This window comes from Cupressus sempervirens, chromosome 11 (genome assembly GCF_028749045.1).
Source record: "Cupressus sempervirens isolate cs-2001-9-10 chromosome 11, ASM2874904v1, whole genome shotgun sequence".
NCBI lineage: Eukaryota > Viridiplantae > Streptophyta > Pinopsida > Cupressales > Cupressaceae > Cupressus > Cupressus sempervirens.
The window spans coordinates 412,230,852-412,252,532 of NC_143128.1; the positions used below are offsets into that span (position 1 = coordinate 412,230,852).

The window sequence follows — 21,681 nt, forward strand, 5'->3', positions numbered from 1 at the left end:
TAGGGTCTGAATTGAGTTTGGAAATGGCAATTTACTTAGTCTTTGTAAGGTTCTCTCCTAGGAGGCTGCCAATCTCAATGATTATCATAGATCATGACACATTTGAATCAGATTATATTAAGAAACAAAAAATAATTCATAGTACATTTGATAGTTAATATACTTAAACTCCAATTGGTTACTTCTCTCCTAATCATCGACCCTAAGGAGGATGGAGCTTTACTTTGTCATAGGCCACTTCCAATCTACAGGTAGGCTTCTTCAAGGCTCCAAGACCCATTTTGGGACTCAACTACCTTAAGAGAGTAGTAACGACAAATGAATTTTATGTGTGTGTGTCTATTCACCTAGTTGCCGATGAGAGTAGTAACTACAAATGAATTTTATGTGTGTGTGTCTATTCACCTAGTTGCCAATTTGGGTGTGGATGCAGATGCGGGTGCCAGAATTGGGTGCACAAATGAATGAATTTTTTTGGGAAGGGTTTGGATGCATTTGGTTGTGTGTGTGTGTGTGGGCAAAGAAATGTATACAAAATTAAATCATTCGAAAGTATGATACTTCACCATTGATCAAGATATCTGATACTTCACAAATATTCAAATTGAAATAACTAATAACTTAATAAGCCATAGCACATACATCTATGTTCACAATTCCAATACAAATCAGAAAATCATTACAATTACAAAATTTTAATTTAGTTCATGATTCAATGTTCATCAATCAAGATTCAAGATTCATTAATCTGAATCAGAATTTAAAATGTTAATTAGCACATGCTTTAATGTGCTTTGAGTTGTTTTTTCATCCAAAACAGCATCAGTTTTCTCACACTGGACCCATGGAGGCATTTGGAAACTCATAGATGCCCTTTGGATGCTCACAGGAAGTGCATCCTAGGCATCCCGATGCAAAGTGGATGCATAGCTGAGCATCTGGATCCCCAGGATGCACTTCATGTCAGCGTCCACAGGGTATCCGTCAGCGCATCCACATCAACATGAATCCACCTCTGAATCCAGGCCAGGGTGCTACAAATCAGCAACTATGATAATTCACCATAACTTTCTGATTTCATTATTATAACTGATATTAACATTATAGTATATGTAAACGACCATATATTGGTCCCTTGTTGCTAATAACATTTTGATATAATATTCTGTATTTGATGCACAGATAAGTTACAGCATAGCACTTGCTGTTACACAATACTCACAGGTAATTAAATATGATTCAATTCCTTTTCTAACCACTCAAATTGTGTATTCCTTTTTGTAATCTTTCTTATATCTTATGCTAAGAATGATGAGCTATGTTGCCCAACAGACAAGTCTTATCAGCAGTTTCTCTCTCTTATATTAATGGGGCCACTTCCAGACAAATTTCTAATAATCCTCATCGGTTTGTATTAGCATTATGCAAATTCGTTAACCTTTTTACTAATCAATGCATTTGTTATTCCTTTATTTTCTTAGGTGCTGAATAGATACTTTACTGATAATTACAATCATCTTACTGGTCTTTGCAATCGCACCCCTCCAGCTAAGCATTTATTATTTATAATAATTTCTGCAAAAATGTCCAAGGCATAGAAAATCAATTTGTCACAATATCAATTAATAAGATGATTAATCTCAATGCCTTCACTTGTTTGATCACTGTCAATCTTGATTAACTGATCATTGTATGTAATAGCCCCTGCCAGTTTTAACTTAAAAACACTAATTTTCTTTACAAATCAGTTGTTGACATTTTGTCAAACATTTGTCAGGGAAACTCTGCTACTACTGAAATGGACTGAACTGGCTTAACTGCTCGATGGAATGATAACATTGTTTCTTGCAATTTGGTTCCTTTTCTCTCTCTATGCCGTCTTTTAATATATGGACTTGGGTTTTTAAAAATAGCTAAATGTAAATATATAAACCCCAGCACTGAAACTCAGAATGTTGAAACGATATAAACAATCCAAACAATCCTACTCAACTTGCAATTTTACTATTCCAATCTCTTGACTTTACAAATATGCTCTTATCAGCGGAGAGATGGAATTTTATTTAATTGGAAACAAACTGAAATAATGACAACAATTACTGTCATAAACCTGGTAATGGCACAACTCACTCAATACTTACAGCTGACCAAGATATGCACGCCCAGTTGTTCTGGCAACAGTTTCAGCACATAAACTTCACAACACTCACATCCACAAGTCTAGATGCCTCGCTGATTTCCTCACAACGTCACAGAAAGTTATTGACATTGGAATAGCTCCAAAGTTGAAGATCGAACCTCAGAATATACTCCCAAATGAGTCGCCCAGATATATGTGATGTTGTTCAGGTTATTAAGGGATTCAAACAACAGCAGATCAAAGCCAAATTGGAATGAATAGGTGCCCAGAATTCCTATGAACAAATCGCCGAGGCAAAAAATTTATTAACACTGGCCCTGTATAGATTACATGGGTTCCTGGATTATATTCGCAGTCTGCTAACTCCAATTGCAGCCTGCCTGGAATCAATTGCAGCTACCAGACAAATGCGCGCAGATCATAAGGAGGCAACTGCAGGTGTTAGACAGATATCACAATCACTGCACAATACAACTTCAACATGCTCACAGTAATTCCCAGGTTGAAAAATCAAACCCTCCTTCAGTCTACAGATAATAATGCTATCAACCTTCTTCAGACACAATGACTCTCAACCACTGAAAACACAGCCAATGGAAGCCCTCTAAAATCAGAGTGCAGACCATTCAACTCCACTTTACCTCAGCAGTGATTGAATGCACTCCTCAGAATCTCAGAACAAACACTTATACCTCAGCAAGGGCACAAAATCCAATAACTCAGAAAAGTCACAAAGACACAAAAACATATAATATTCAACTAATGTTTTTTCCAATGAAATGAGCTCATATTTATAATCCCTTGTTGGCAAAAGTTTCCCAAAAGAACTCAACTTCAGAAACTGCGAAAGTTTCTGAAAATAACATAGCTCTTGGAGCTTTCCAACACAACTCTTAATAATAACTCTTAATGACATTATCATAATAAAATATTACTATTATTATAATAGTGCAACTTTAATAATTAATTAATAAATATAAGCTCACGCAATAAATAACCATACCCACTGCAGGAGATGACCAACTGCCAACACTGCACCACCTACTGCACTGCAAAAAATGGCAACTGTCATAAAGAAACTTACTAAAAATAGTAAGTTCGCAACCAAGACCCCCAAATCATCCAGCATCTCAAGAGGGTCGCAATAACGAGCTAACTACATCAATTGCAGAAACTAGCCAAAAATGGGGACATAACAGTCTTCCCTCCCCAAGATCCGCCAACACACTACAAACACCACCAGGATCCCATAAGAAGCACGTGATACTGCAACTGAATACCAAAAACATTACTAGAACAAACAAAGTGTACTGCAGCATAACACCCAAAACCTGCATTGATGATGTAAAAGTCAAGATATCCCTAGAAGGCAACTCAAAAGAGATCCCAGCATACTCTCCTTCACTAAACCTATCCAATCATCTTGCAAACAATCCAGTTTAGGTAAAAACCAACACTACACCCAATGCAAATCCTAAACATGTGAGTCAAATACCAAGTTGTAAACACTCATCATAGTATAAACTCTATCACCAGTATGATCATCTCTATCGTCATCTTCATGTCGCTATGATGACTCATCCTCAATCTCATCAATGTAAACCCACATGCCATGGTTCGCTACCTCCTTCGGCCTCAACACGCAAGTATGTCCTTTAGAGAAAGGCCCCTTGTACCAATAGTAGAGTTGTTGCCTCCTCAAATCCTCTCTATAAGTATCATCAGACTTTCCCACTGATTTTCCCTTGTCCTGAACAACTGGTGTTGACTCCTTGTCATCGGGCGGAGGAACAAAAGATTTCAAAGCAACCTTGCTTTGAGAAGATGACTCAAAGTCTTGTGCCTTCTTCATCACTAACTTAAAGAAGATGGGTCCAATGACTTCACACATCCACTAAGCAGCTCAGTCAACCCCTCCATAAATAACGCCGCTCGTCTGCACTCCAAAATATCATAAACAATGACAAAAAGCCTCTGGTACTCACTAATATACCTCTCTAATCCACCAAACTGCTTCAGCTGAGCCAACTCACGGAAGTACATCTTTGGATCCTTCCTATCAAATCTCTCGATCAGGCAATCCACGAACTCTTGATAGAAAGTGATATGATCTTGCTACAAAGAAACTAACCCACGGTACCACCAGTCATGGGCAGCTCCATTCAAATGCAGCACTCCAAACCTGATAGCGTCCACCTCAAACATAAGATGCAAAGCCAAATATGTGTTGAGCTTATGGATCCCAAAAGAACTTAGCTCTTGAAACTTTCCAACACAACTCTTAATAATATATCTTAATAACATTATTATAATAGTGCAACTTTAATAATTAATTAATTAATATAAGCTCATGCAATAAATAACCACAACTACTACAAGAGACGACCAACTACTGGCATCGCCTACTACACAGCCAAAAATGGCAACTGTCAAAAAAAAACTTACTAAAAATAGTAAGTTCACAACCAAGACCCCAAATCATCTTGTCAGCTCACGAGGGTCGCAATAATGAGCTAACTCCATCAATTGCACAAACTAGCCAAAAACAGGGACATCACATTATATAAATTGCTGCCTTCCATGCTTAACATCAATGTTTATCCTTACACTCCATTTGTTTGATATGTATCATTATTAGCAATGCATTTTAGTCTTAACTGCTATCATCAATCAATGTATCTATTAGGTCGTTGGATATTGTCTTATCCATGCTTGTCGTCTTTCCCATTTAGAAGAGTGAGATGATTACTAGAAGACACAGTCCCTACTCATTGAGTGAGGTAACTGACATCATGTCTTCTTTGTGCTCTATTTATGATGTAGAAATCACAATACATCATGTAATACGTTAATATGCCATCACATTATAGGCTCACCAACTAGTATTTATATTCTATGATAGTAATAGAAAATGTGAGCTTCAATCAAGCTTAAGTATAATTCCTTTCTCTTATGCACAGTGATCTCTTAGAGAAGAATTGGTAGTACCATTCGACAATGTATTCATCTCTATTCGATATATCTCCTATATTCCTTATATGGTGGACCAAGATCCATGAACTCTCCCTTGGTTGTGTGATTGATCTTATAAGGATGTGTCCATAATCATTTCTTAACTAGTGCTTAGCCTATTTCATACTTAGTCTCTTGATAACATATCTATCTTCCTCACATATAATATTTTGAGGATTCTATCCCCAAATCCTAAATCTGCAGAGCACTATTGATCCCTAGCTAGAACTACACTCCCTCCCAAGTTTTTGTCTCTTAAGAAACTATTGGGTTTTTGTCCCTCTAGTAAGAATTTGTCCATGAGCCAAAGATCTCAAAAGGAGAAATGATCGAATTTTGAAAATGAACCCCTTCTCCTGTCTGCTTTTCTAACCCCAACCAAAACTTCCAGAATTTAATTATAAAATCGCTTTTAAAATAGTAATTTATTTTTCCTCATGAAAAATGACATTATATACATACATAGACACACATATATATAGGCCCAAGATAGGCCACTTTATCAAAATAAAACATTCATCTTATAAATATTATTAATTAAACTATTTTTCTCCAAAGGTGTAGGCTGAAATTGGGAACATTACATAGGCTTTCCTAAATCTTGGTCTTAGCATACAATTCATTTTCTTCATGAGTTTGGGGATCTCTTCAATACTGGAAATACAAGACTATTTATAATTAGGCATAAATATGCCAAACTTTATGCCATAGTGTTAGACATGTTTTTTGTGCATCTCATGAAAGGTAATCTTCAAGCTCATGGGCAAGCAACCCAAAATCTCTACATACCAAGCTTTTATCAAGGAGGTTTATCCACATTTTTTTCTGTTTCATGACATCAAGATGACTCTTTGATATAGTTTTGTCATGTCCCCATTTTGGAGGCAATTTGATTTAATTATTTTAATTAATTAGGTTGTCCAAAATAATGAATATTTTATGAGGATGACTAATTAATTATTTTAATTAAATAAATAAGTGATATTAAGTTAATTATTTATAAAGTTATCAAATAAATAAATATAAAAAGGTAACTTTATATTTAATTAATTTAATAAAGTGACTTGAATTATAAAATATTTTTTATAAAGTCACTAATAGATAAAATAAAATAATGTTCTAGAAATTTCTGGAGAAAGTGGAGAAAAAGAATAAATAGGCACCCCGGGCTTCATTCTAATCATCCAAATTTGTTGTTGTTGATATTGATGTTTGTTGATGTGCATTGTGGAGCCTAGGGTTTCTACAATAGTCACAACTGGCCATTGAGAACGAAAACTCTCAATTGGTACGCAATTTTGAGGGTGTGAAATATCACTTGAATTATTGCAACTGGGAGGAAGATACTTCAGTCTTCTATTTGTGCTACATTGAGAAAAAAATATTTGAGTACAACAAGCAGGTCGAAAAAGCAGTTCGAAAAAGTAGGCCGAAAAAGTAGTTCGAAAAAGCAGGCCGAAAAAGAAGATCAAAAAAGAAGGCCGAAAAAAGCAATTCGAAAAAAAGCAGTCCGAAAAAAGCAGGCCGAAAAAGCAGAACTGAAAAAGCAATCCGAAAAAGCAAATTCGAAAAAGCAAAAGAAAATTATTACAGCCATTTACAATCAGGGGCGGCAGCTAAAGAGGCATGACTTGGGCACTTGAGGAGGTTATTTTCTGTTCAGTGGTATTGCAATACAAATATTCTCTAAGGCGACTTCATATGCCAGGTTCAATGTGTATTTTCATAGTTGCCTTTCACTATAGAGTGCTGTTGTAACTATCATTTCGTATCAGACCTATCATTCATTAATAGATACATCATTCATTTTTACATTTCTCACAAATGTATCAGCAATCCATGGCTTTAGTTGTATTTAATCATGCATGTGATTAGCGTACTGTTGTAGGGGAGTATTGAAGTTAGATATTTAGTATTGCATTAGTTTTCATTGGCAACTGTAGGTGCATATTACTTTACCAAAAATCATCATATTTTGATATCTTTGTAAATGCCAAGAGTCTTGGCTAACTTAGTATGAATATTGTATTGGATACTCATTCTCAATCAAGGAGATACAATTGCTGGTCATTAATAGTTGTCTTTAAGCGTTAATATACCATTTCTTATCAGCCAGTTAGCTTGCATACCAACTGTTTGTTAAAATACCAGTTGGCTGTAGGTGATCATTTTCATGATTAGAACTCATATATGCATTCACTATTGCCAAAATTAGTTGCATATTTATTATGTTAGGTTATTGTTTAGACAATTTGGAGTCTTTGTAAGCATTCTCTTTGAGGCAAATCCAAACAAGAATCACTGCAGCAATCTGAGAAGTTATATCAGTCAGAGGACCCTTGCTTGGAAAGTGTTTGACGAAATGTCAAACCACTGAACTATAAAGATTTTTTGTGTTTGAAGAAGTTATAACCTGTTGGGGTTATTACAAGTTTCGAGACACTTTTCTAGTGAAAAGTACAGATTTCCTTCTATTTCTGACTCAATTAGCATTAGACAGATTATTCTTTAATCATTATACTGTCATACAAATAATTCTAATGAAACACATTATTACCAGCACGGCTTACTCACATAATTACAAATAGTAGCTTTAACATATTCATTAGGCTGCTACTAGTCATTTTTGGGATTAATACTACAAGATTTTGATTTCTTTCATTTTTAATGCCCCAACAGAAGCTGTTACATATACGATAGCAAGAAGAACTACAGGACAGGTTTCTGATTTCATCTTTAATTCATTGTGCCTTGAACACAGACTAGAAGCATTGACAGAGATGTAGCATATCTTATTACCACAAAATTAAATTAATTAAATCTCAAAGCACATTCCCTAATTCAACATTTTATATTAATCATCTACAGCACCAGTATAAGATCATACTTATATGACAAACCAAGATCATGATCTTTGGATTCAAAGACACGCCTGAAAGAATCCTTGAAAACAGAATGTCCAAAGCTTTCTGCAAGCACAACAAGTCCACCTGTCCTTTCAACTGCAAATTTGATTTCAGCCACTCCTACCTGAGAGCACAAGATCAACATTTTGAGAGTGATGCCAGGGTCTTATAATCATTATATTACTTTTGAACTACTTAAAAATAGGCAACGGTTCAGAAAGAAGATAAACATCAGCAGATATTATAGTCTGTATTTGTCTACAAGAAAAAGTCATCCACTGCTGACTGTCTTCATCATATCAATTAGATAAATGGACATTGATTTTTATGGCAAAGAACAAACATTTCCCGGACTGTTTCTTGTAATCTCATCTAACACAATTACTATAGCAGACAGCCATTGTCTATAATTAAGTTAATCAAAAGAACAAGATTGCATAGAATCAATATAATATTGATAAAAAAACTAATCGGCGTCAGAATGCTATCACGAAAACTTAATCAACCACACATGCAAGATCTAGCAAGGTAGACACAAAACTCAAGGCTTATGTGAATACTTGGCAAATATTGTTTTATATATAGAAATATTCTTCAACTTTGTAGTTACCAACCCATTGGAGACATCAATTGCCTTAGTTGATAGGCACCATGTACTAACCCTCCACTGGTTATGACTAAAACAGACATCAACTTCCTTAGTAATCATCTGTTTGACATTTCGTCAAACATTTGGCAAGTACCCACGGTAATGCTAGATGATGCTATTTTACTCGAGATATTAGCAAGTGAACTTAGTGGATATAAAACTAAATGTAATGCCAGCATAGAACTGACTCCTCCAACACTTCTAATTATAAATTCACATACACAACTCAATTGAATATAGATATCAGAATGATGATGAACAATTCCCACTTAATCTAATGCTGTAGCACATGTTGGCATTTGCTAAACAAATTACAATTATTTGCAAAAGGAAACAATGAACCTGGTATTATCTGAGCCCAATGTCAACTTGCAACAGCAATTAAAGTGGCTTGAACTGAACTGTATGTTTTCAGCTTCCAAACTAGTTGCTGGGCTTCTCAATCAAATCGCGGGCCACAATCTCCAAACGCAGAGCCTCAAGCACTAAACACAGGCCTTGACTCTTCAAACACAGGCCTTATTTAGTGATCACATGTCTGGAAATAAACTCAAACATTGCTGTAGATGATGTTCGCAGCCTCTCTAAAGGCACCACAAATTCCCAGTCCAAACCACAGCCCTTAGGATGTTTTATCGCTGCCACAGATCAAAACAGCAGCCTCTTAATGCAAACCATTTCTCTCCAATCAGAATCGCTGGTCTTAATCTTTCAAGTGTGCAACCAAATCTCTTACCAAACCAGAAAAAATTCTCCAGCAATGAACTTCTAAAATACAGTGAAAACAATAGAGAAGTAATAGCAGACTTGCACAATTCTCAATACCAATGATATTCTCCAAAGCAACAGTAGTACAGAAAAGGAGATAATTTAATAGGGATAATTCTCAAACTTAACCACAATACCTCAGCTGTGGAAAACCACAATCAGCTTCAAACCCTTAAACTTCAACAAGGGCACACAGGTACCAACTTCAAAAATGTCACAAAGACAAGAAAGGCAAAATAATCAATTAGATAATCGGATGCCTTTTCCATCAAAATGGGCTCATATCGATTACCCCCATTGGCACAAAGTTTCCCGAATGCAACTTCACTTAAGAACCTTCCTCAACAGAACATCAATTTATAACATGGCATATAATATAATTTATTAATTTCTTTTTGGCTCCCAAAAATGGTCTTTTCAACCATATCATGAAATTCTTACATGCGAGGCCAAAGTTTCTTGTGCCCAAGATTTTAAACTTTTCAACCCGGTTCAAATAAGCTATGACACTAAGGTAGCCAAAGTACAATAGCAGCAAAAATAGCCACCTTAGTATCATAGTTTGTGAATTCGGACTCGGAAAGTATTCGGCAAGAACAAAATTTTCAACTCGGCATATACTCTATTGGCTCATGATTTGACAAAATTTTAACAACCTCTCAAAATGATCAGAAAACCTAGGAGTTAGCTAGAAACCATTATGGCCATTCTAAGGCACACAATAAAAGGACCAACTAACAAGACTCTGATGTCTTCTCCACTTTCAACTCTTCAAAATTTAGGGGGTATACCTAGGAATTCATTCATCTATTTCAAAATTCAAAATTCAACATGAATTCCAAAATAATAGATAATGTAGCCCTAATTCTTCTAACTCTAGGACTGTAAAAGAGATGATAAATGGCTATTTTATCAAACCCTAAAACTCCATGAATCAAGTACAGGCTCACACTTCAAAACTTCTACAATAAAACGGGAAAAAGATTGATTTATAAGATTTGTATCATATAAGTTATTCCAAATTAGATCAACTTCAAAGGATGACCAGTGCCTTATCTATTTGGCTATTATCTCAATGGAATTTGACATCTACCTTTAGATCTATCTTAACGCTTTGTGAGAAGAACACCAATATTCATTTCCAGATCTCATTCTTATCAAAATCTTCAATGAAAACCATATAATTCTTCCAATTTACATTAAGCATTTATATAACCCATTAGATTATTAGCAAAAGTAAATTGAAATATAATTTAGAACGAATTACAACTTGAATTTAATGAACTTTACTTATTAAATCTCAGAGAATAAAATGTAAACAAAAGAAGAGACAAGAACTAGAATAAAAAGCCAACTTTCTGCATTTTGTATTAATTTTTTTGAAACATATACAATTAAATGCCAATTCCTATCAGGACAAAAACTCAATTAGACCAGCAACTGTTAACCTTTTTCATTCTGTCTTCTGGAACAACTTTATACAGTATACATGGACCGACTCAAAGATTTGAACAAAACCTTGTTCAAACTAAAATTCTCGAACCCTCACTCCATATCTTGGAAATCTTTTTATAGAATAAGGATTGCAACAAGCTTTAGATGGGAGGACACATGTTCAAAAACTAGATACAACAATATTTTTTCATATAGGACAAAACAGTTACAAAAAGAATGTTGGAGATAGCCAAAAGTGAACAGCTGTCAATCTGGATGTCCAGGATCAACTTCGTTTTTTGTAATGAGAGCATACCTATAACAGATGAACTGCAAAGATAAGGTATATCTATCAAATAGTTGTCCTCCCTCTTCATGTTCTTTGACTTTTCCTTGCATGCTCAGTCGCTATCTCCAGATGGAATTGCCTTTATGTCAGCTATAACCTCCCAAATGGTAATGTTTGATTCCTCATTTGGCTAGGTGGCTCCTCTAAATGTATTCAGTTTGTTCAAGCACTTATTCCATTTAGCATCAGGCTCTAACCTTTGCAATTGTTTTATTCTATGTTCCTCGAGGATGCATATCCGGCCTAAAACCCGACGTTTCAGGGACGGGGACGGGGGGACGGGTATGGGACGTCCCCCAGCCGTCCCCAAATGTCCCCTTTTTTCAAGGGACGTTTCGAAAACTTGGGGACGTGGGGGGGACAGATGTCCCCCGACCGTACTGAGTACGGCCAGCTGTCCCCCTTTTTTGTACACTAAAATTTTTTTTTAAAAACATTAAAAAAAAATTTAATGCCTCCTTCTTGGTCGGCTAGTGGGCCTTGTTACAAGATTCAAGAAGAGTTGGCAGATTAACGGATTTCCGGATGATTGATTGATTAACAGAGGAACAAATGTGTTCCTTATAAAGAATTACAAGGACGTTGTTTCTAAAAGAAACAACGTAGACTGAAGACGGAATTAGAAACAAAACTAGAGACAGGATAGGAAACATTCCTATCTGGACTGAAGAAAAAAGAGACAGGATAGGAAACATTCCTATCTAGACTGAAAGACGGACTACAGACAAGTAGTTGACTATTATAGAAAGTATAAGATATTATCTTAATACCCTCCCTTAATGGTCAACGTACGGATGTCGGAACATTCTGTGATAATTGAGACCCTCCCTGGATCTACAGAATGTTGAAACCAAGAAGCTTTGCCAGAAGAGTGCTATGACTCAAAATAGGTTGCATTTACAAAACTTCGTTTTTGTGGAAAAAAGGTAAAACCCAGAATCTCACACAACCTTGCGTATTATAGACAACTTGAAATGATTTTTGAAGAGAAAATCAACAAACCCAGAATCTCACGCAACCTTGTGTATTACAGACAATTTGAAATGATTTTTGAGGAGAAAATCAACAAACCCAAAATCTCACGCAACCTTGCGTATTACAGACAACATGAAATGATTTTTGAGGAGAAAATCAACAAACCCAGAATCTCACACAACCTTGCGTATTACAGACAACTTGAAATGATTTTTGAGGAGAAAATCAACAAACCCAGAATCTCACGCAACCTTGCGTATTACAGACAACTTGAAATGATTTTTGAGGAGAAAATCAACAAACCCAGAATCTCACGCAACCTTGCGTATTACAGACAACTTGAAATGATTTTTGAGGAGAAAATCAACAAACCCAAGAAAAACAAAAACAAATTCAGAAGGCAAAAAATGCAGCTTCGCCTTGATCAGGACCCGGAGAAGTCGGACGTTGCTTAACACCTAGAACAAGTTGATCGGTGTTCCGATATTCGAAGATTGCGATGATGCGCTGCTTCCAGGTTCCATAATTGCAACTATTGAATTTGGAATTATGTTTGGGCAGAATATTTGTCAGAGATGCCATGGCACGTTTTCCAATGAAAATTGTGAAAATCTGTGAAGGCACGTTCTTCGAGGCAAAAATACGAAAGACCCAGAAGAATCAGAGAATGACTCAAAAGAGAGCTTGAAAAACCCAGAAGGAATCTGCTGTCATTTTCTGGATCCGCTGGCTCGAAAATCGAGGCACCCAGAAAAAACGGACAACAACCCAGTTGAGCTCTCGAAAAACCCACCAAGAATCTGCAAACAAAATATTTTTTCGACCCCAAAAATTAGGGTTTCGAAAAAAAACGGCCCTAGCTGAAAAAAGCTTGAAAAAACTTCAGATTTCTTGATAAAAAATGGCAGATTTTTCTTCAAGGATCGATGTGCATGGACGAATGGGGCTAGAGTGTGCTGAACAAACACAGGCAGACCTGAGTTCGGGAATTTCTCTAGGCCGAAAACCCTAAGCGGGTTTTAGAGAAATTCAATAGAAATAATTTTGAAAAAATTTAAACAAATAATTTCACGAAGAAATTATAAATTTTTTCGAAAAAATTTAAGTAATAGCTCTGATACCATGTTACAAGATTCAAGAAGAGTTGGCAAATTAACGGATTTCCAGATGATTGATTGATTAACAGAGGAACAAATGTGTTCCTTATAAAGAATTACAAGGACGTTGTTTCAAAAAGAAACAACGTAGACTGAAGACGGAATTAGAAACAAAACTAGAGACTCCTATCTGGACTGAAGAAAAAAGAGACAGGATAGGAAACATTCCTATCTAGACTGAAAAACGGACTACAGACAAGTAGTTGACTATGATAGAAAGTATAAGATATTATCTTAATAAGCCCCACTCCTCCAAAAACCCTAAAATGTATATAACTCCACACATTTAAGTTGTTTTAACAATTGTTTGGTTTTCATTTTATGTTGCAGCCGGCTGAAGTTTTCATTTTGCAAGTAGAGGAGGTAATATTTTTGCTTCCAAGAGCTTGACCAAAGGTTTGATCTTCTATTTTGTCTACCAAGTAAGTATAAAACTCTTTGTGCTTTCATCTATCATTTTTTAAATAAATTTGCAGCTTGCAAAGTCTGATTTTTTTAATTTTTTCATTGTTTCAGCTCATATATCTATTCAATTGCATATTTAAACACAATGAGCAGCAGTGGGAGTACAAGTAGTAGTAGTGAAAAAGAAAATGTAGAGGTTGATGGTGCTAGTAGTGACACTAGGCAAAAACCCAATCCTAAAGCTGATTTATTTATATGCCCTTCCGCTATTATGAAGAATTTTGCAAAGGGTCCTTTCAATAGGAAAAAACCTCTTCTCCAATATGTCACACCTCGGCCAAAAGATAAAAAGAATTCGGGAAGGACTAGGGTGTGGGATTGTCATGTTTGTCTTGATGATTTTAGGGGCAGCTATACAAGAGTGAAGTCACATTTTTTAGGTGTTTCATGACAAGGAGTCAAAGCTTGTCCTAACTTAACCGATGAACAAAAATTAGAATGCCAAAGATTGCACTTAGAGGCTGAAATGGAGGGGCAAAATTTGACAGTGACATCACCATCCATTCCCTCACAATCATCTAGGCATATTTCATCCGCCATTGGTACTAGTGGCAGCCCTAGTGGGTCTAGAGGGAAGAGAAAGATAAGTAGTGGTGAGAAGGGCTCGGTGGAAAGTATGTTTAATGCACAGGCAAAGGAGAAGTGTGAGGCATCCATTGGTAGATTCTTTGTTGCTAATGGTATCCCATATAATGCAGCCCATTTCACTTATTATAAACAAATGGTGAAAGATATTTTGAGCATGAATTCCTCATTTCTACCCCCCGGTGAGCATAAACTACGAACCACTATCCTAGATGAAGAGTACTCACAGGTTGTTTTGTTATTTGAGGATATGAGACGCACTTGGGTTAGGACAGGCTGCTATGTTGTGATGGATGGGTGGACCAATGTTAGACATCAGCTACTCATCAATATCATTGTCACATCCCCTGCTGGCTCTTATTTTTTGAGAGCCATAGATTGCTCAAGAAAGAAGAAGGATGCAGATTTCTAGTTCACCATTTTACGAGATGCCATAGAGGAGATTGGGCCCTCTAATGTTGTACAGGTTATCACAAATTCTGCACTTGTGTGCAAATCAGCTGGTTTGATGATAGAGGGTGCTTATAGGCACATATTTTGGACCCCTTGTTGTGTTCATTCCTTGAAAAATGCATTGAAGGACATAGGGAAGATTGAATGGGTGAAACAAGCGGTGCTAGAAGCTAGAGAAGTGCAAATGTTTATTTGCAACCACCACACTTCACTTGCTTTATTCAAGTCCTCTAAGAAGGAGTTCCTCAAACCAGCCGAGACAAGGTATATCAATTATAATTATAGTTTACTTTTAGTTTGTTTTAACTTTAAGTTATTTAAAAAAATTATTTATAAGTTTACCTACATGTGATGCATTTTGTTTTAAATTTTAATCATTAATGTTTAAGTTTAAATTATTAATTTTTAATTGTTGCTATAGGTATTGCACATATTTCATCTTGATGGAGAGGATGATTGAGATGTATGAGGCCCTTCAATTGATGGTGGTGAATCCAAAGTGGGGACGATGGTCTCATTCTAAGTCCTCTGAAGGAAAAGCGGTGAGGCAAAGGATCCTTGATGAGAGTTGGTGGTCCACAATGAAGTAAGTTGTAGATTTTTAAATTTACTATTAGTCTTTTGCTTGCTGATTTTCCTACTAATAATCTTAAAATTCTTAAAATTCTAGTTCTGATTTTTATTTTTGTTAGCATCTTGATCTTGCAGATATATTTGCTCTGTCATAGCACCTATTGTTGATGTCATTAAATATGCTGATACTGATGCTCCTAGTTTGGGAGAGATCTATGAGACTATTGACAGCATGTTGGGTAAGATGAAGAGAATTGTTGCGGCAAAGGATCCTACATTGGGCTTTTATGAGGAGCATATTAGGCCTATTCTGACGCGGAGGTGGAACATAATGAATACCCCGCTTCATATGACAGCCTTTGCTCTAAATCCCAAATGGTATGCACAGTTGGGTAGAAGGGGCCTCCCATGTGATGATCCTGAGGTTTTGGATTTCTTCATAAGAGCAATTAATAAGATGTATTCAGCTCAAGATGCCTCTACTATTCGTACACAGTTCCTTGACTTCACCAACCTTTGTGGCCCAAACTTGGGTAAGCCACAAGCAAGGTTGGATAGAGTTGTTTTGGCACAGAGGGATCCTATTGGATGGTGGACCTGGAATGGGAGAGATACACCTAAGTTAAAGATACTTGTCAGTCACCTCCTTTCACAGGTTGCTAGTTCCTCAGCTACAGAGAGGAATTGGTCCACATATTCATATATCCACTCTATCAAGAGGAATAGACTTACCTCTAAAAGAGCGGAAAAGCTAGTGACAGTGCATCATGCTCTTCGACTTGCCGATCATCAGACTCCAGAGTATAGGCAGACACCAGCTTTGTGATGGGATGTTGAGCCTGAGGATGTGGCCCAGATAGATGAGGATGACACAGCACCAGGACTAGTTGGGGTTCCATTGGATGAGACTACGCTTCCTGTGGAAGATGACAATGAGGAGGACTCTGATTTTGATGCCATGGCAGTAGAGATAGAAAAGGAGCAGCAGTCTGTTTCATTTTCTATGTTTTTCTTTTTGTATTGAACATGAACATGATTATGATACATTGATAATATGATACTTATTACTTTATGGCAGCCCTCTATCCTTTGGGCCTATAGCTTTGGGCATATTTTGATTTTGATTTTTAGATTTATCATGCTTATCATTATGAGTTTTATAATATTAACAATTGTTAATAACTTAATGTTCATTGTTCAATGTTCTCTGATATTGTATTAATATGCATTTTGACAATTGGGTACTTAAATAGTAAAATCGGATATTATTTCGTAGATGGCATTCAAATTTTGTATGTTATGATTCTATTATGTTTAAATGACATGCTTTGTGCTTAGTTTCATATGAATGACATGTATGTTTACAAATTCCAATGTATATTTTAAAATTTTCCTATATATATATAGTCGTCCCCATTTGCCATCCCCCCCTGTCCCCAAAATCGCCAAAAAAATTTGCCGTCCCGGAAACCCGTCTTGCCGTCCCCGTACCGAAAACTTGGGGGAACATAGGTTTTATTCATATCCGCCTCCAGCTTGTACAAAATATCAACAATGTCAAAAACAGTTACTATGTCCATTTCTCCATTACTGTAGGCAACAAATCTTTCATGCTTCAAAATTTTGCCAAAAGAATTTGACCATTCTTGCCATTACCTAAGCTTATTGTCATCATCAACTAATTTTTGGATGAAGCCAAGTGTACCATTGGCAATGGTCTTCATTTTATTTTTATTAATTACAACTTACCAATAAAGAATGCATTCAATTCTTTGACCCCATTTACCATTTTCCTTGTGGAAATGATAGTTTCTTTGGGCGATTCTTTCCTCTGAGCCACAATTGGGACCAACCTGTCAAAAAATGGAATATAGGGACCCCACTTAGTGAATAGAGGAGAAAGAGTGGATAGTGCCTCAGAGCACTGATACTCTGGTCCTTGCAAAGCAATATAACTACTATGCAGATTCTAGGAAGCCTATTTGAGGTCATTTATTTTGTGAGATAGCATGCTCTCCATTATCCTAACTTCAATTTCTTTTCCTCCTTCCAGCTCTTCCACCACCAATGGCTGATCCATACCCACATTTGTTGTGTCAAAATCTACTTGGGTCTCTTGATCTTTTACCTCTGTTATAGGTCTGGTTGCATTCTTCAAAGTTCTCACCTCATTCTCGAGAGCAGCTACCTTTTGCTCTAGTACATAAGTCTTCTTCATTTCTTCCTCATACTTTTTTCTTGTTTCAATGGATATGTTGTGGGTTTGAAACAATTACTGTTCAAGCATATCCATTTTACTCTTCCCCATGAGTGAAACTGTGTTCATCATGTCGTGAATCTAGTCAATTGATGTTGTAGTGACATTCCAAAATATCACATTACCTTGGGGTGAGTCTCTGACTTCCACCAATGTTGGCTTGTTAGATTCAAGGGCCATGCTTCATGCTGCCATTGTTTTGGTATCAACAAATCCAAACCCCTGTACTTCTCCTACAATGTTAGTCTCTCCTCAAATGAAACAAATTTTCTTTGTCTTCTTACTTGATCTAGAATAAAAGATGAGCTTAGTTCCCATCCAGGGAATAGCAACATCCCACTTCTCTTCATCGACTCTCTAGCCTCTTCAACGGTGAGAGTGCCATTGTTTGGATCATATTCTTGCAGCTTTTGCACCAATTCAGCCACTTTTTCTTGAGAGTCTTCTTGCTGCAATTGCTGAGTGAGTTCATTTTGTTTAATTTTGAACAAAAAGGACTTGAGCTCCTCAGAATTTATGAAGTCATCATCCTTCATAAATTCTTGAGCTTGGATTATTCTTTCATCAATCGTCCTTACCTCAAGGTCTAGTTTATTAGGGATTCGTTCATGTTGACTAGCCTGCCTTATCAAGAAGTTATGTCTGATATCATCAAAATATTTGGTTCCCCTATGCATAATCTGCAGTGCTTTCTCCCTTGCCCTGTCTAGAATCTCAATCATCTTTTGTTTCTTCCTGCCACCTTGGGCCTAGACTGAACTCTCTGGCTGATCCTCTTCATCATCGATCTCAATGATATCATTGTGCTCTGGAGATGCAGGTGCTACTCTATCTCTTATTTTAAGAGGCACCTGAAACATTATGCTTTCAAAATTGTTAAGGCACTTATTGAATCTATCTAGGTACCTCTCCTCATGATAGAAACCTTTGAAAGAGGGATCGGTTCTTTTCATCTCCTCTTCAATCCTCATGATTTCTTTCCATTTGAATGTCCTGTCTCTGCATACCTCTATCTCCAAGCAATTCCTAATCACATCCTCTTCCCAATGAGCCTTGTTACTTGGCAGATTGAACTTTCTCATTTGCTTTAGGGCATGCCTAACAAGATCATTAGGATCATAGGTCCTAGCAAGGGCTAAAGGTAATAAGAATTCACTCATAAATTCACCTCTCTTCTGCAGCATCTTTTCCTATGACAAAATACCCTACTTTGACATTTCTACAAACAAAGGATCCCTTTTTTATTTAAGGTCCTAGGTACTCCCGGTTCATCATTATTAATTGCCAAAAGAATTCTACACTCCCCATTCTCTTTGGAATATACCTAGGCAAAACATAAGGGGGTTGGGGGCATCCATAAACCCTTATTATAGAAAAAATTTCAAAAAGGAAAAAACTTGTCCAATCATGGCCTAACCTCCTTACCTCATTAGGGCATGTATATGGTCTAATCAACATCCTAACACCCCTAGGAACCCTTTCGAGTTACATCAAATAACATATTAGAAATTGGAAAAATAAAATCATTATAGAAAGCTATAGCATTAGAATAAGAATTAAACATTTGTCATAATCTAGTCCACAGCTGTACTAGCAAGCTTTCTCCATTCTCCTCTGTCCCTTCAATAAAATCAAGACTGATGTGCCCTATATTCTTGTAAAGAATGATATGCATCAAGAATGAGTAATGGTGGAATTTGAAGTTCCTCATCTCTCCCCTTTGAGCAGCAGTAATCTCATTGTGCATAACATTTATAATATGGGTCACAAAATCATGCCCTACATTATAATGTGAATCCTGCTTGTCTAGGGCCATGATGTATAGATTGCCAGGAGCATTCATCCTACCATCCAGTCCTACAGCTTGTCAACTCCAAAAACAGTATGCAAGAAGTATTTGCTGAAAAATTCCAAGGGCATGAGGTCTCCTACCTTCTTAGGAAGCTCACCCTTTTCCTTTTTGGACTTGGGGATATGTCTTTGCATAACCTTTCCAGTGAAGAAACTTTTCTAAGTCTTGAAAGTTTCATCCATTTTATCTTGCTCGATGATTTTCGTCATAGGTCCTCCTAGGTTGAAGACTTCTATGAAGGTGTCTCTGTCTAGTTTGCACAGTAGACTCATATCCTTCCTATGGAATCCATAAGTTGGATTATACGCCTTTATCAAGGCCTTCACCAAATCTACATCTACAATCACCTCTGGCATAATCAGCTTTGCCACGTTTCTATTCCACGGATTTGAAATTGGTGGCTCATGGAATCTGTTATTGTAGAAATAGCAAAATAGCTCATTTCCATTAGTTTTTGATACTGTTGCGTCTCTGCAAAAACTATATGCATCTTTGAAAATGTGTGAATTGACAGTCTGAGCATTTGAGGATCCTTGTAGAAAATATACCCATTCCTCAGCATATAAACTAGATATTTTTAGCTTGGCTTGCTCAGCACCTTGAGCAGCTTCTTCTATGTTGACCTATGCTATCAACTTGCCCTCCTCTTGTGCCATTTTTTCTGATTTCAATTTCTTAAAACACTTCACTACAACTCAATTCTCTTGAAACAACTTCGCACTCAATTCTCTTTTTGGCTCTGAAACTTTGTGAATGTTGTAATTGGAATTCCGTTACTTCACCCTTTAATAGTAGTTGGGCATAGAAATGGCATTGATGGTGTCTTCAAACCACCATGCATGAAAAATTTTGAAAAATTACAAAAGCATCATAATTTGGCTTTACGACACTCGTACTACAAACGTTCTAAGTCCCTTTTTACATTTTTCCAAACAATACCTCTCTTTTCGGCAATTATGAGGTTACAATAGTCATTTTACTGTTTAGGTTTCATGCCGCGACCATGCGAACACTAGGCACTATGAGTTGTTTCCGGCTTCGCGAGGCTTATCTTTTAATCCTTCTTTCTCCTTGCAATTGGCGAAACCCTTGATCACTACTTCGCTTTCTACTTTCATGCTTAATCTTTTGGCCTTGCAAAAGAGCGAACATTACTAAAATACCTTGTCGCTGCTTCGCAACTTCCTTTTTGCTTTATGCTTGTAGTTGCACGACTGAGCGAACACTACTATCACATCTAATCGTTGCTTCACAGGTCATGTTTTACCTTGTGTTCTTAACAGTGCAACTAAGTGATCACATAAACCTTTACATCTATTGACAGCATCACATGATCGCACTGACTCATATCAATTGCATTTTAGGACTTGCGAAGCTGCGAACACCTTTAGTCACGTCATCATTACTTGATTTTGGCATTGACATTTTAAGCTTGTGACCATGCGAAAAATTTTTAATTTGAGAAGTCACTTGGTTGCTGCCTTTATTTCTCCTTATCACTCTAACCATGGGACTGCTCGATCAAAACTTACTTCTTTAGCTCTTAACCTTTTCGCCAATTCGCAAACTATGTTCTTCATTGTTATTTTAACAGCATGACTATATGACCAAGCATCATACTCATACACCTTGAATGCTTTCTTTATTCATGCGACTATACGATCAAAGCTAATTGCTAGGTCGTGGCTTGTATTTTTCATTACGCTTTAGACCTCGCAACTGAGTAATCAAGCATTACCACGGTAACATTGATTGTTTTGCCTCATCGTAACATTCCTATTGAACTACAACTTTAACTGCACAACTGCGCGTTAAGCCTTTAATCTGAGTGATCGCTTCTGCATGGCCTCACTTTGTTCTTAACCACTTAACCGTGCGACCTCACGATCAAGCATTTCATACACCATACTAACCGCTTCGCCAGTTCATAGGTATCCATCTAACTGCATCTTTTAGCCAAGCGACCGCGCGATTGAAGAGATTGCCAAGTCACTCCATCATGCCAACTATTTAAGTTTTAAGTTGTAAAACTACGAACGGCCTCCTTAACCTCAGTCACACCGTAAATCTTTATGTTATACACAAACACTGCCTTCAAATGCCTCC

At 36.7% G+C, this 21,681-nt stretch overlaps 1 protein-coding gene across 3 annotated transcripts in view; it reads right to left on the reverse strand.

Moving 5' to 3' along the window:
* LOC149530211 (protein transport protein SEC23 E-like) overlaps positions 1-21,681 on the reverse strand; it is a 300,314-nt gene that overhangs the window by 155,400 nt on the left and 123,233 nt on the right. For all 3 annotated transcript variants that reach the window (XM_089811665.1, XM_089811664.1, XM_089811666.1), the window contains exon 4: positions 8,040-8,182. In XM_089811665.1, coding sequence (XP_089667791.1) covers positions 8,040-8,182 — 143 coding nt within the window. The remainder of the gene's footprint in view (positions 1-8,039; positions 8,183-21,681) is intronic.